A 16,802-nucleotide genomic window follows, 5' to 3' on the forward strand; every position below is an offset into this window, starting at 1 on the left:
CATGCTGGTGGGGTGGGCAGTTAGGGGTGACCAGGCCAGCAGGGATGGGGCAGGTGGGGGTGACCAGGTTGGTGGAGGGAGGGGGCAATTGGGGGAGACCAAGCCGGCAGGCAGAGGTGGTTAGGGGTGATTAGGCTGGCAGGGGGGCCAGTAAGGACGATCAGGCAGGCAGGCAGGTGAGCAGTTAGGAGCCAGCGGTCCCGGATTGTGAGAGGGATGTCTGACTGCCGGTTTAGGCCCATTCCCCAAGATTGGGCCTAAACCGTCATTCCGACATCCCCCGAGGCGTTCCGGATTGGAGAGGGTACAGGCTGGGCTGAGGGGACCCCTCCCCCTGTACACGAATTTCGTGCACCAGGCCTCTAGTATAGGAATAAGAATCAACTTGAGTTACTTATAATTTCCATAGAAGCTAAAGAATTGGGTTAAATTCAGTCAGATTTGTACAGAGGAAAAGTCAGTGAGTCAAAGACAATTAGTGGTTATAAAAAATAATGTTCTTAGAGTACTGATCTACCTATTATTAAAAAAGTTTAAAGGAGAGTGGTGTCATTATGGTGGGAGAGATGTGCCTTTAGTCTCTTCCTTTCTATGTAAAACCAGTGGGGACATCCGGAATTTTAAAAAAGTTCCTCTATTCAACATACAAAGACTAGAGGCCTGATCCATGAAATTCGTGCATGGCGGAGGGGGGATCCTTCAGCCCAGCCTGCATCCTCTCGCAATACGGGCCTCCTTGGGGGATGTCCGGGTTGGCCTAAACCAGCAGTCAGACATCTCTCTCGCAATCTGGGACCGCTGGCTCCTAACCGCTAGCCTGTCTGCCTGCCTGATCATCCCTAACCCTTCTGCATGCCTGCCTGCCTGATCGCCCATAACCGCCTCTGCCTGCCTGCCTGCCTGATGCCCCTAACTGCTTGCACCTACCTGCCTGGTCGCCCTTAACCACTCTGCCTGATCGCCCCTAAACACTCGCCTGCCTGATTGCCCATAAACACTTGCCTGCCTGCCTGATTGCCCCTACCACTTGCCTGCCCGATGGCCCCTAACCACTCTGCCTGCCTGATCATCCCTAACTGCTCGCTTGCTTGCCTGATCACGCCTAATCACTCTGCCTGCCTGCCTGATCACCCCTAAGCACTTCTGTCTCGGCCCCCGTTGCCGCGGCTTCGTCCAGAAGGACGTCCAGAAGGTCATTCAGCTGTCTGGTCTAATTAGCATATTATGCTTTTATTATTATAGATGCCAGAGAGATCCACATATCTGCACATCTGAAGGTTGGTGGACTGGAATAAATAGAAGAGGTAGAATGAGGGGAATGGCAGGAACAGTATCTGTGATCCCATTCCCCAGTTGAGCCTGCAACCTCAGTGAGAGTGCAGTAGCAGCAAAAGAGGCAGGCCCCTTGACCCTGATTCTGCCTATCCTCCCAACCACCATGGTGAAGAAAAAGAAGGGTAGTTGTGGAATTGGAGCGTGTGACTCCAGCTCCCTCCCACAGTTGTGATGTTGCCCATACTACCAGAGATCCTGGTAGTAGCAGCAGAGGTAGCACACTTGATTCCTGGACACAGTAGTGGCAGTGGTCACAGAGAAATGGATAGCAATGGTCACATACCTCAAGACCGTGGCTTCCCTTTCACCCACACCATCCCCCCACTATGGTGGTGGAGCTCGAGACCAAGGTAACCCCCTGACATAGTGAGGGCATTCACCATTCTGCTGACACAAGCAGCAATACCCATGACTACAGCATCCACAGGAGATGAAAGGCACTAGTGACCTTGGAGGCAAAAGCAATGATGAAGAGGGCATCTGCAACACCTCTGCCAGAGGTGGTGAAGGGTAGAAAATGCTGGCTCTCAAATACAATGAGAGTCAGCCCAGGTAAGAAAAACTAAAACCTATAATATAGCACCATCTACTGGAAAACAAAAAAAAAGGCCTATAATTACCAACCTGATAAACTTAAAAAAATTTTTTATTTATTTACTAGAGGCCCAGTGCATGAAATTCTGCACAGGTGCGGTCCCTAGGCCTAGCCAGCGAATGAAGTGCAAGCATCTGGTGTGAAAGGACAGGTCCCAGCTGAACTCTGGGCCCTGGGCAGCACCTGGGCCCCCGGGCCCCCATGCGCCACCCTCAGCCTGAGTCATGGCACCCAAGTCCCTACACAGAGATGCGGTGAGCACAGCCAAATTCCGTGGGCTGGGGCACAGCATGGACCTCTGGCCGCCTAGCGTGGCTGCACAAAAGCCAGGAGGGCAGTGCGCTCTCTCCCAGCCGGCCTTGCAGACCAGATCCTGGGTGAACTCACGGGGAAACCGAATAGTCCCCATGGTCCCAGCGGCTGCAGCCCAGCTCACCCGAAGACACCATGCGGGTGTGGGGAAGGCTCCTTGCAGAGGCCCAGTACCTGAGTGAGGGGGCTTCCCTGGTGCACGAGCCCTGGCATCCCGTGGGAGGGTAGCAGGGGGAATGTGAGCTCAGCAGACACCCTGCATTCTCACCGCACCTCTGTCCCATCACCCCTGCCCCCAGGTAGCCCAGGAGAGGTGGCAGTGCGTCACTGACGCCTGCCATGTTCTGCGCCGCCGCCTGGTGGTCAGCGCACGTCATAGCGAGCAGTCAAACACCCTGACTCCCTGTCGAACAACTGCCCGGGGGGACAATTGGCATATTAAACTTTTATTATATAGGATTTTTTAAAAACAAACTTTCTTGTTGCAATTATAACATAGGTCTTTCTTTTTTCCTCATTAACATCTTCCAGCCCTTTCCTGTTGTCCCCTCACCCTAGGCCCTAACCACCCCATTGTCTGTGTCCACGGGATATGCTTACCCTAATATATAAAAACCCAGGGTTTGTAATGACCGACCGAAGGCTCAATTGAACACTGGAAGTCAGTTCATGGTGACCCAGCACTGACTGCCCCTGTGCGGGCGCGGCGACCCAGCACTGACTGCCGAGGGGGCTGTGGATCAGACCTAGAGAGAGGCCTGAAGAGAGAGGCAGGGTCTGATCCGCAGCCTCTGTGGCAGCTGTTGATCAGCTGTTGCCTCTCTCCCCCTCTCCAGGCTTTGGCAGCAGCCATGCCTGTTTTTCTCTGGGCCTCCATGGAGGCTGCTGATCAGCCCCGCCTCTCTGATCAGGCCCGGAGAAGCTGACTAGCATAGAAACAGACCAATCAGAACCAAATTGGACAGCAGGGGAGGGCAGTTGGGGGCGAGATCAGGCCAGCAGGGGAGGGCAGTTGGGGGCAACCAGGCTGGCAGGGGAGGGTAGTTGGGGGCGAGAGCAGGCCAGCAGGAGAGGGCAGTTAGGGGCAATCAGGCAGGCAGAGGTAGTTAGGGGCAATCAAGCAGGCAGGCAGAGGGGTTAAAGGCAAAAAGGCAGGCAGGCAGAGTCAGTTAGGGGTGATCAGGCAGGCAGGCAGGTGAGCGCTTAGGAGCCATTGGTCCCAGATTGCAAGAGGGATGTCCAACTGCTGGTGGGATCGGGCCGAAACTGGCAGTTGGACATCCTCCAAGGGGTCCCTGATTGGAGAGGGTGCAGAGGCTGGGTTGAGAGAGACACCCCCCCCTTGCAGAAATATCGTGCACTGGGCCACTAGTCTATATATATAAAAGCCTAAGCAACTGGCTGACCGGCTGGTAGCTATGACGTGCAATGACCACGAGGGGGCAGATGCTCAATGCAGGAGCTGCCGAGTGACAGCAACTTTGCAGAGTGCCCTCTAGCACTCCCGGACTTCCTTTTGTTAAGTTGTATGAGTTCCCTATATATTTTGGAGATTAACCCCTTATCAGATGTATCATTGGCAAATATGTTTTCCCATGTAGTGGGCTCTCTTGTTATTTTGATGATGGCATCTTTTGCAGTGCAGAAGCTTTTTATTTTGATATAGTCTCATTTGTTTATTTTCTCCTTAGTTTCCATTGTCCGGCTGCCTCCTGCACACCCGCTACTGGGGGGGTGTCAAGCCTGCAACCTAGGCATGTGCCCTGACTGGGAATCAAACAGTGACCTCCTGGTTAATAGGTTGACGCTCAACCACTGAACCATATGGGCCAGGCTCAAAAATACCTTTTAATAGGAATAAAAACTGAGATAGATTTAAGGTAGTACCCTAATTTTAAAAGGAATAATGTGTTTGTGTTGAAACCACCAAATACTGGGAGTAAGATGGAAAAATGAGATATGGGTCTGAATCAAGCAGTATAGATAAATCTAACCAATGAGCAGAATGGCAAACTGGAAAGTAGTAAAAGGTAGGAAGCTACACATCTAGATATTTAAGAGTTGTGCAGGACCTAAAAGGACATGAAATAAGGCAAATAATAAGGGAAGACAGACATCTGATTTTGGATGGGACTCAATAAAAAATGATCAAATCAAATGAACAAAGTGTATTCTTTTCATTATAAATATGAAACGTATTTTGAAAAACAAATACCTCAAAGTCCTTTTTCTAGCCCATAATTTATTTCCTTTCCCCCCTCTTCTTTTGGAGAGGTGGTGTGGGGGTAGAGGGAAGAGAGAGAATGCATTTAAAAGAATACTTGTGACATTTTATTGAACATTTCTAGATGTTTGTAGTAAGAAGATTTTTAGGTTAATAAGTAACCGTAAACAGGGAGACATCACTAATCTTTCCCAACTGTTAAATGGATGTTAACTCTTCTGTATAATCTCCTTCAATGGCTCTTACTTACCTTTACAATAAAGTTCACAGTTCTTAGTATAGCCATAAAGCCATTTCAAGATGTGACTACATTTTCAAATTTGTCTCCTTCCACATTCCTTTTTTAAAACTTTTTAGCAATTTTGATCTCTTTGCAGTTATCTTAAAAAAGGCAAGTTATTGTTTCCTTCTGTTGCTTTTGCACACTATTTCCTCTGCATAAAATGCTTTCTTGACCTTTTTCCATTTGACCAACTACTATTTTCCTTAAAGAGAGGTCACATGTCACCTTCTTCTTGAAGAATTCTTTTCCTGACTTATCACTCTGTGTTAGAGTACCCCTCTTATGCTCCCTTAACACTCTATGCATGTCTGTAATGGTTCTATTTGTTGTTACTCCTCACCCGATATTTTTTCCATTGATTTTTTAGAGAGAGTGGAAGGGAGGAAGGAAGGGGGGAAGAGAGGGAGAGGAAGAGAGAGATGCAAGAGAGACACATTGGTTGCCTCCCACACACACCTGGCCAGGGGTTGACCTGCAACCAGGGCTCAGGCTGAAGCTCTGATCAGAGCCACATGGGCCAGGGCTTTAATGGTTCTTTTTATATTGTAACTAGAAGCCCGGTGTACAAAATTTGTGCACTGGAGTGGGGGGGTCCCTCAGTCCAGCCTGCTCCCTCTCACAGTTCGGGAGTCCTCGGGGGATGTCCGACTGCCGACTTTGGCCCACTCCCCATGGGGAGCGAGCCTAAGTCGGCAGTCAGACATCCTTAGCATGGAGGCAGGAGCGGCTCCCGCCACCACCGCTGTGCTCGCCAGCTGTGAGCCCAGCTTGTGGCTGAGCAGCACTCCCCACTGTGGGAGTGCACTGACCACCAGGGGGCAGCTCCTGCATTGAGCTCCCCACTGGAGTGCACTGACTACCAGGGGGCAGCTCCTGCATTGAGCGTCTGCCCCCTCATTGTGAGTGTGTGTCATGGTGACTGGTTGTTCCGCTGTTTGGTCAATTTGCATATTAGCCTTTTATTATATAGCATATAATTGTTAATTTTCCTTCTTTCTTCCTTACTGTGTTCTTGAATGGCAAGAATTGTGTTTTAGTTTTCTTTGAGTTCCTGGCTGCTGGCACATTATACCTCAGCAGATACTTAGTAAATTCATGAAATAAGTATTAGCAATCGGTCTTTTCAAGCAGTATGCTATAGTAGAAAAAGTACTATACTGAGCTCTACCCATAATTAGCTATAACTAACCAATTCTGAACTTCCACTACAATAAGTGATTTAGATCTCTAAATTTCCCTGTGATCTCTAACAATTCTTGTTAGGTAATAAACTACATTAAAAAGAAGTCTTTAATTAAAATGCTTATTAAATTATACTGGATTTAACTCAATTCTTTAGGTTTCATTATAAAGGTTTATTTTATTACAATAGTGGTTGTAAAGAGAAAAGCTTTCAGAACTTGATGGCCCTAGGGCTGTAAGGTCCTATTTTTCTCTCAGCTTTACTGGCATATTATTTTCTCTCTTAAGACTTTCTCTTTGTTATCTGCTGCCTCCACTTCTACTTCTACTTTTACTCTTATTTTTTTTACCTAGCTCCAGAACTAATTCAGGAAGATGACTGCCATGTGATAGAAATTAGTGATGGCAAAGGGGAAGAAAAGGAAAAAGATGAGATCCAGCAATTACTTTCTCATCCCATCTCCTTCTCTTGCTTGGAGTGAGGGCACACTGGTCTTTATAAAGACTTAAACCCTAGTCCCCTGTCCACCACTACTCTTTCCATTACATCCCATGTTTTAATTTTGGACTAACAAAAACAAAGAGGGAAGAGTTTTTTACTTTGTCTGGTTCGCCTTATCCTTTCCTGTGTTTTAGAAAACTACCTTGTAATTTTAAAACAAAGTTTTCACTCTTATAATTGGTCATATAGAGAAAGGAGTCTCCCTGTTCTCTACTGAAGCAAAGAAATGTGTTCCTGCCTAAAAATATCTTCATATCATAAGCAGTTTCTACTATTAGGATACTGTTAGTACTACGGGTAGATTATAAATTAGACAGACTTTTTTGGTCCTGACTGAAGAGGTAACTGCCATATAAAAATCAATTTAATTAATATTATGAGGAGGGGGGATTTAAAATTTATAGTTATAACTGACTTTTAAAATATGTTATTTAAAAATCAGAGTCTGGTTATCCAACTGCAATTAGCAGTTTTTATATTTTTAGCCACATTAAAATAGTAATGAGTACAGTATCCTCATTTGCAGATGTGTTTAAAAAGACCAATGTTATATTAGTTAAAATGCTTCCATCATAAACAATATTTATTGAAGACAATTTGAAAAGAGATATACAAACAAACCTAAGGTGGGTGCTCTTAGAAACTTACATTCTAAGAGGTACCCAATAAAAAATAATTTTTATGAAAACCTAATTGACCAGTAAAGAGGCAAAATTTACTATATTGCATAAAGACCTGTTATGTGGTTTCTTTTAAGCTCATAATATGTGGATCCTTCCTTTTTTGAAGTTACCTTTTTTTGCCATACAAACGACTTAAATTAACTTAGAGAAAGTGCTAACTCCAAGACATGTAAGGTTTAGATGGCAGGCTAGAATTTTTAATTGTAAGTACTGAGCTAACTGCTTCTCTAGAAAGAGTCAGATCTATTTCTTCTTTGATTAAATCGAATAGACAGACCAGGTAAAATGGGAGGTATCATAAGCCCTGGTTTCCTGGGATAATCTTGGCTGACAACAGTTGTCTTGGAGTAATTGCTAGAGAGTCCTCTTTCGTTCTCAGGAGTATGCTGGGTTGGATGATAAGGCATATGGTTACCCTACTTCTAATGTGCTCTTTTCAAATGAAAGCCTATTATTTAGATACTCAATATATGGAAGGCCAATAACTGAAGGGTATGCAAAGAAATGTAAGAAATGGTATCTGCTCTTAAAGTGCTTAAAACTTAAGTTGAAGAGACTAAATAAACATTTCAAGTTAAACACACAAAATTTTAATGGCTTTAAAAAATAAAACAAGAAGAAATGTTCTAAAAAAGAACATAGTTATTTGCTAAATAATGGCACAATAATTGGTATTATTAAGTTTCACAGAAGATGGAGTAACTTTCTATGAAATAATTAACATCACAGCACCCGACATCACAATTTAATGAGTGCCTTATATGTGCCAGATCTGCTCTAGAGTGCTTTACACACGTATCAGTTAATCCTCACAATTATCCTATGAGGTGTACTATTATTCTCACAAGAATGGAAATTTTACAGATAAGAAATGTACCTGATAGAGGTTAAATAACATATGAAAGTTTACACAATCAGTGACAGAGTTGGGATTTAAACCCAGGTTCTCTAAATACAAAGCCAGTGACCTTTATATTGCTTTTGTCTTCACATAGAGCAGATGGTTTCAACTGGGGGTGATTTTGTGCCCGCCCCTCAATCCCACCACCCCGGAACATCTGGTGGTATCTGGAGACATCTTTGTTTGTTACAAGTGTGTTTGTAGGGGATGGCTAGTGAGTAATGTGGGGGGAGGGAAGGGATGGCTAGTGAGCAATGTGGAGGTAATACTGAAGACTTTACAAAAAACGTTAATTTATTTTTTATTTAAAAATATCTTTTACTTTATCTTTATTGTTGAGAGTATTACAAATGTCCTCCCTTTTCCCCCCCTATTGTCCCTCTCCACCTGGCCCTGGCCCATCCCAGGCTTACCACACTAATTACAGTCTGTGTCCATGGATTATGCATATATGCATATAAGTTCTTTGTTTAACTTCTTGCCAGCCTTCCCCCTACCATCTCCCCCTTGCCTCTGAGATTCTCCAGTCTGTTCCATGCTTCCATGTCTCTGGATATTTTGTTCGTCAGTTTATTTTCATTTTATTCCACATATAAATGAGATCATGTGATACTTGTCTTTCTCTGACTGGCTTATTTCGCTTAGCATAATACTCTCGAGGCCCCTCCATGCTGTCTCAAAGGTTAAAAGATCATTCTTTTTTAAAGCTGTATAGTATTCCATTAAGCAAATGTACCACAGTTTTTTTTTTAAAATATATTTTATTGATTTTTTACAGAGAGGAAGGGAGAGAGATAGAGAGTCAGAAACATCGATGAGAGAGAAACATCGATCAGCTGCCTCCTGCACACCTCCTACTGGGGATGTGCCCGCAACCCAGGTACATGCCCTTGACCGGAATCGAACCTGGGACCCTTCAGTCTGCAGGCCGACGCTCTATCCACTGAGCCAAACCGGTTTCGGCACCACAGTTTTTTTTTATCTACTCATCTATTGATGGGCACTTGGGCTGTTTCCAGATCTTAGCTATTGTAAATAGTGGTGCTATAATCAAAGGGGCACATATATTCTTTCTGACTGGTGTTTCAGGATTCTTAGGATATATTTCCTTAATAGACACTTCTTCAAAGAGGACATACAGATGACCAAGAGACACATGAAAAAATGCTCAAAGTCACTAATCATCAAATTAAAATGACAAAAAACCTTTTAACGATAAGATCTGAGCTCAGTCTTGAAGCACTGTTTGCATTTGGATAGGCTAGGGGTGGTGGTGATAAGGGTGAATTCTAGATAAGAAGAATAGTACAGTAAGTACAAGACAGATTCAAAAGACAGTGAATAATTTACCAAGCTAGAAGTAAAACAGTGCTGAAGGGAAAATGAGTTGAAAGACTAGAAAGATAAAATGATCTTTTAAAAAAGATTAAGGAATCTGAATTGGATTCACTGAAGATTTTTGAGCAGGTGAGTAACATAAACAATATATATATAAAAGGCTAATATGCTAAGTGTCTGACCGTCCAACCAGTCGCTATGATGTGCACTGACCACCAGAGGGCAGATGCTTAACACAGGAGCTGCAGTGATGCACACACAGAAACGGCACCATGGACCTGACACACACAAAGCAACACCCGGCTTCCCCCAAGTGGGACACAGGCCCCGCCACCACCCCGGAGCAACAGCCCATCAGATCGCAGCCGACGCTGCTGGGACCCCATGGCGCAAAATGTGGCCCATATCCCAGTCCAGCCCTGAAATGGTTGCTGTGGGTGCTGGGTAATGACATCATGTAGCAATGCCCAGCTTCCTCTCCCTAACGACAACTAGCCTCCTTGCAATTTCTTCAGCCTAGGAACACAACTTGCTTTATAGCCAGGTGCAAACATTTCACACTTTAAACAAATGTCTGTGAAGTGTTTTCCCATGCCCATCTCATTTGATCCTCACAGAAGACCTGGAGTAGGAAGATAGGAAACTCGGTGGAATCCTATTTTCTTTTCATTAGCCAGAAAAAAGAGATTTAGAAAGCTTAGAAACTTGACCCAACTGAAAAGAAGAAATGGTGGACCTTGAAAATGACTTCAGGTTTTCTCACTGTGCAGAATATAGTCAAACACTGCTGCAGTTAAATATTTTACCCTTTGTTCTCTCTGTGTGATCTATAATAATAATCTGCTTTGTGTTGGTATTTACTGCTGTGTTGCTGACAATTACCTGAAAGAGAAGCTGGGGTGCTTCACTGGGCTGGAAAAGTTTAGTTACATCAGAAAGCAGGTCTAATTAAGCAAGTTTATTCTATATCTATAAAAGGCTAAGTTGACTCACACATGCGCGATACATATAAAGCTCTCGCTGGGGCCAATCGCATGCATGTTTCAATCTGTCATTGTTGACTGTGAATTTGGTTGACACTTCTATTATAGAGAAATGACAAACAGCGATATTAAAGTATTTCTTCTAATTAATTTCCGTTCAATGTACATGAATTCGTGCACCAGGCTTCTAGTAATATTATAGTAAGATTAATCAAGAAACCAGGGCAAAGAGACTAATTAGGATGCTGCAGTTGTTAAGCTATAAGATATTCAGAGTTTGACTTGGTGTAGTGATAGTGAGAAAGAAAGGAAGTGATCACCAGCATATATATTTTTATGTATTATAAATTTTTCTCATTTCAAACAATAATAAATTACCATTCTTACCTGTAATGCACTGAAACTGTCCATCTTCTCTTCTTATTGTAAATGCTTCTCCTGGGTTAACTTGTACCAGAATAACCTTAAAAAGAGGGGAAGAAGTATTAATCAAAACAACAGTAGAGCAAATTAGTATATCAAAAGCTAGTAAGAGAGTAGATATGAGCTATTTTACCCTATGAAATGGGAAAGGAAAATGGGGATTACACATTTTACACATTAGTTAAAAAAGTATTATTTCACTTTTCTAGAGGTCAGACTTAAGTCAAAAATAAGGGAATAAGAAAAAGATAGTGGCAAACTTTTACTGGAAAGTTAATAAACGTCACTATGAAACATGCATAGAGTCAAACCACAGAGTATTTGGATCATTTACATTTAGTTCATCTGCTGCTAAGCACTGCATTCATTAAAACATAAAATACAGCTTTGTAAGTAGAGCATATTTGAATCAATATGACTTTTAAAATTATATGTAAGAATCCCACCACTTTAAGAAGTTTTCTTGTAATTTTATAGATAATACAGGCAGTCCTCGGGTTACGTTGGACTCGACGTACATCATTTCGTGGTTACGTCACCATCTCCCATTTATTTATTAAAAAAAAAGTTCCGTCATTTCGACATATGTACATATGTGCTTTATGTTTTTTATTATTTATTTACCACAAGTAAAAGTCAGGAATTGTTATCTTTCTTTTAAATTTTTTTTACTGTTTCACTTCATTACTGCTGTGTATGTGCTCCATGTGAGTGACGTAGGTGCTTATGTAGGTGGGTTCTGACTTACGGCGAAAATCGAGCTGTAGGAACGGATCTCCGACGTAACCCAAGGACCTACTGTACTCACCAATTTTATGGCATTTGAAAAACAGAAAACTGGAAAAAAATCTGAGGTCCTTCTATCCTAAGATTGTTAACATTCTGATAAATTTCTTAGTCTTGTTCTCTACACATAGGCTTAATTTTTCTCCTTAAACATAGATATATGATCTCCTGTTATGTATTCAAATATTATAAAAAGACTTTTCCACGTTATTATTCACAGTATTTCATCAAATGACTATACCACAAACTATTCTACCATTCTCTTAATGTAAGAAAATTAGGTAGTTTTAGTTTGCTATTATTATAAACAATGCAGAAGTGAACATTTTGGTATGTACTTTTCCCCTCTATATAATTAATATTGCTCCCTTTTGATATATTCCTAATTCTTGTGTCTATTGTTAAACTGCTTTTAACAAAGGTTTTACTAATTCATATTCTCCCTACATAGTCGTTGGGAACAGCCTTTTACCACATTTTCCATAAACCTGGAAATTATAGTTTTAAAATCTTTGCCACCTTGCTAGATGAAAATAGTATATTACTATCTTTTAAATTTGTACTCAATTTTTAATGAGGTTAAATGCTATCTTTTATTTTTGTTACTAGCTCTTTTATAGACTGGCTGTTTATGTTATCTTTTGGGGTCTTAAGTGTTCCTAGTGATTTGTATTCTTTGCATATTAATAATAGTAATAAGCCCTGGCAGGTGTGGGTCAGTTGAGCATCATCCCATGTACAGAGAAAGGTTGCCAGCTCGATTCTTGGTGAGGACACATGCCTGGGTTTTGGGCTCAATCCCTAGTAAGGGGCATGCAGGAGGCAGCTGACTGATGTTTCTCTCTCATGGATGTTTCTCTCTTCCCCCCATCCCTCAACTCAATAAAAATATATTTAAAAAATGATAATGTTCTATATTATACTGCAATTATATTCCTATTTCCTTTTCTTTTTAATTTTTAGCACAGTTGATTATTTTCTTATAGCGAATGTTATCTATTTTTGTCTTGGTGACCATCTTCTACTGCTTCTAAATTTAACTTATGGCTGGTTATCAAGCTCTTGAAATGTGGCTAGTCTCTATTTAGATATGCTGTAAGTGTAAAACACATATTGGATTTCAAAGGCATTACAAAAAACACCCAACAATGTAAATACCTTGTTAATAGTTTTTATATTGATTACATGTTGAAATAATATTCTGGGCATACTGAGTTAAGTAAACACTTCCACAGTTAATTTCATATGTTTTTACTTTTTTAATGTGGCTACTATAATTTTTAAAGGTAGGCACAAGTCCGTTATAAAGGGTCTTGTGAGTCATTTTAAGGGCAATGAAGAGTGTTATTTATGCAGGTAGTGCTATGGAGAATCACTCTGGCTGCACTGTAGCAATCAGGTATGTATAGGAAGACCTGTCAGGAGGCTATAGCAGTTATTTAAGTGGGTTTCTTTTAATGCATTAACTTATTTATATTTTTAAAATGTGTTTTACTAACTTTTAGAGAGAGAGGGAGGGGGAGAGAGACAGAAACATCGATGAGAAAGAAACATTGATAGGCTGCCTCCTGCATACGCCCCCACTGGGGACTGAGCCGAAATCTGCATGTACCTGGACCAGGAATCAAACCTGTGACCTCTTGGTATATGGGACGACATTCAACCAACTGAGCCACATGGGCCAGGCTTAATGCATTAACTTTTATTTACAACTAGAGGCCCAATGCACGAAAATTCGTGCAAAAGTAGGCCTTCCTTCCCCTGGCTGCTGGCAACAGCTTTCCTCCGGCACCTAAGACCCAGGCTTCCCTCCTCCAGCTTCCAGCAGGCAACCAGGACCCAGGCTTTCCTCCCTCTGGCTGGCCACAGGCAACTGGGACCCTGGCTTCCCTCCCTCTGGCTGGCAACAGGCAACCGGGACCCGGGCTTCCCTCCCTCTAGCCGGCCGCAGGCACCTGGGACCCAGGGTGGCTTCACCCGGGCCCCGGCTTTGTCAGGAAGGACATCAGGAATGACGTCCGGTCTATCCGGTCTAATTAGCATATTACCCTTTTGTTAGTATAGGTTTTTATTATTTTCTTTCGTTTTCCTTAAACTTACCATGATGTTTTTCTAACTTTTTCATTTGAATACCTATTTCATTCTTTTTTTAGTAGTATATGCACTTTAAGACTCTAAACTTTATTGAACTCAGTTTTAACCACATAGAATATTTTCACTAGTATTTTTTTATAATTTTCTGTTATTTTGTTGTTAATTTCCTGTGATCCAAGAATTGTTTTAAAGAAAACAAAATTTGTAAAATGGGCTAGAGGATTTTCAGTTTGCTTTTATTTCCAATATATTTTTGTCAATCCCAACAAATCCTGGTTCTTATTTTTAACTCATTCTGTCTTTTTCACTCTTTTCTAATTAGTGTTGGAATTTGGTAGAGGTGGTGAATTATTGAAGGATGTTACCCGAAGCCAGCATTGGGTTAAAACAGGAGAGTTCTTAACGTGGGGCCATAGATAACTATTCACAGCCTTTATGAACTACCCAGAATTGTATATGAAACTTTCTGTAGATATTACCATTTTCTAGAAAAGGGTTCACTGTTTTCTTTAGATTTCCTTAAATTCTTAATGGTGTCCAAGACCTAAAGTAGTCCTTACTGTGTCACACAATGCTGTTTGCTTTATATACATGTTATTTCTTTAAAATAATAATCATCTCACAGTCCTGGTATTGAGAAGTTCTATAAAACACTAATTTCTTCTTTAATGAATTCATTCACTACAAGGTTGACAAAAATAAATAAAACTAAGAAAACCAAACATGACATATAAGTAAATAATATATCCTGCTATTAAATAAAAAGGAGAAACAGGCCTCTTTTCAATTATATGATCCAGAAAATAGTAAGCAATAAAATTAATTTATCTGAAAATCATATATTAAACACCCATTGTTTGATGCCTATTTTTATACTAGAGGCCCGGTGCACAAAACTTTGTGCACTCGGGGGGGGGGGGCGCGTCCCTCAGCCTGGCCTGTGCCCTCTCGCAGTCTGGGACCCCTCGGGGGATGTCCATCTGCTGGCTTAGGCCTGCTCCCTTGGGGATTGGGCCTAAGCTGGCAGTCAGGAACCCCTCTGGCAGCCCGGGAGCCCTCGGGGGATGTCCACTTGCCAGCGGGGAGCAGGCCTAAGCTGCAGTCGGACATTCTTAGCGCTGCTGAGGAGGCGGGAGAGGCTCCTGCCACCAGCGCTGTCCTGGCAGCCGTCAGCCTGGCTTGTGGCTGAGCAAAGCTCCCCCTGTGGGAGCACACTGACCACCTGGGGGAAGCTCCTGCATTGAGCGTCTTCCCCCTGGTGGTCAGTGTGTGTCACAGTGACCAGTCATTCCCAGTTGTTCTGCTGTTAGGGTCAATTTGCATACTACCCTTTTATTATATAGGATAGAGGCCTGGTGCATGGGTGGGGGCCGGCTGGTTTGCCCTGAAGGGAGTCCCAGATCAGGGTGGGGGTCCTGCTGGGGTGCCTGGCCAGCCTGGGTGAGGGGCTGATGGCTGTTTTCAGGCTGGCCACAGCCCCCAGCCACCCAAGCTCCCAGTGGAGGCTGGCTGGAAGCAGGTATCTGGGATTTATTTATCTTCTATAATTGAAACTTTGTTGCCTTTAGTGGAGGCCACAGCTGGCCAGGGCAGGCGGGAAGCTTGGCTTCCTCCATCGCCGGGGCAACCAAGCCTCCTGCTTGCTCCAGCTCCGTGGCTGCCAGCCGCCATCTTGGTTGTGTTAATTTGCATATAGTTGCTGACTGGCCAGTGGGCGTGGCTTATGGGCGTGGCTTGTGAGTGTAGCAGAGGCATGGTCAATTTGCATGTTTCTCTTTTATTAGATAAGATGTACTGTAGGTACCAAGAAAAAAAATAAATCACAGTCTAAGGTCTCAAAAGTTCACATTCTAGTAAGGGAGACAGACAGGTACTCAACTGTACAGTGTCACAGTGGTATAATAGGGATATAAACAATGTCCTATAGGTTCTACTCATCCCAGATAATCAGAAAAAAATCCTGGAGGAGATGATAACTACATAATGTTCAGAAGGACAACCAGAAGTTAGCAAGCTAAAAATGAGAAGAGAACATTTCAAGGAGAGAACAACATAGCATGTATCAAGTCAAGAGAGTGAAAGAGATCATGGACAATTTGAAAATGGGGAAGAAGTGTGGTATAGCTAAAGTTTAAACCAGTTTGAGAAATACAATGGAAAGGTAAGATTGGGATAATAAACAGGGGTTAAATCATGAAAATCTTTAAATATCAAGCTAAGGAGTTGTATCTTCAGGCAAGGCTATTAAACAGGGTAGGGTTATATTCAAATTGCACCTTTTTCCAACTTATTTTGAACTATTTGATATTACAGAAAAACTTCAAGATTGGTTCAATGAACATCCATATACTCTTCATCTAGATTCACCAATTGTTAACATGTTACCACATTTACTCACTCTCACAATGGAGTATCTGGCTGATATTATGTTTGATCACTTGGTTTAGGTGGTATCGGTCAGATGTCTTTATTATAAGGTACAATTTTCCTTTAAAAGCAATAAACAATCAATATGGTGATACTCTGAGGTTCTGTGAATATCCTATTTTCCAACTGTCTTTCACCCAATGGTTTCAGCAATTATTACTAAATCATTACTGTGGTAACTGTAAAAAGGGGATTTAAAAAACTCCCACCATTCTTTCTACATTTACCAGTTAGCATTCTTCTATTAAATAGAGCTTTCTTTTCAGTATTCTTCCCCTTATCCCACACCCCATATTTAAATGTTTCTTAGTATGAGTATGGCCTCATGGATTCTTTAAAAAAAAAAAATCTATGTTATAATCCATTTCTGTCATTATTAACATTATTTTTTTGGTAAGGTGAGATGAGATTGACATAAAATTAATTTTAAACTAACATTAAAGTATTTAATTCCATGGCATTTAGTATGTTCAAAATGTTGTCAAATGACTACCAATATCTACTTCCAAAACATTTTACCACTCCAAAAAAAAGCCTATACCCATTAAAAGATCACTCTACTTTTTCTCTCCAGAATGCTAGTAACCATCAAAATTTGCTTCTATCTCCATAAATTTAGCCACTTTGGATAAATATAATCATACAACATGTGATCTTTTGTGACTGCTTTCTTTTACTTAGCCTGTGTTTGTAGTTCATCCAGGTTGTAGCATGTATCAGTACTTATTCCTTTT

The 16,802-nt window shown here is 42.0% G+C and overlaps 1 protein-coding gene across 1 annotated transcript in view; it reads right to left on the reverse strand.

The window, feature by feature from the left end:
• The window catches only part of FNDC3A (fibronectin type III domain containing 3A), a 227,235-nt gene that overhangs the window by 142,958 nt on the left and 67,475 nt on the right, over window positions 1-16,802 (reverse strand). Inside the window, exon 3 of the mRNA XM_005863209.2 lies at window positions 10,726-10,801. Coding sequence (XP_005863271.1) covers window positions 10,726-10,801 — 76 coding nt within the window. The remainder of the gene's footprint in view (window positions 1-10,725; window positions 10,802-16,802) is intronic.

This window comes from Myotis brandtii, unplaced genomic scaffold (assembly GCF_000412655.1).
Source record: "Myotis brandtii unplaced genomic scaffold, ASM41265v1 scaffold174, whole genome shotgun sequence".
Classification (NCBI taxonomy): Eukaryota; Metazoa; Chordata; class Mammalia; order Chiroptera; family Vespertilionidae; genus Myotis; species Myotis brandtii.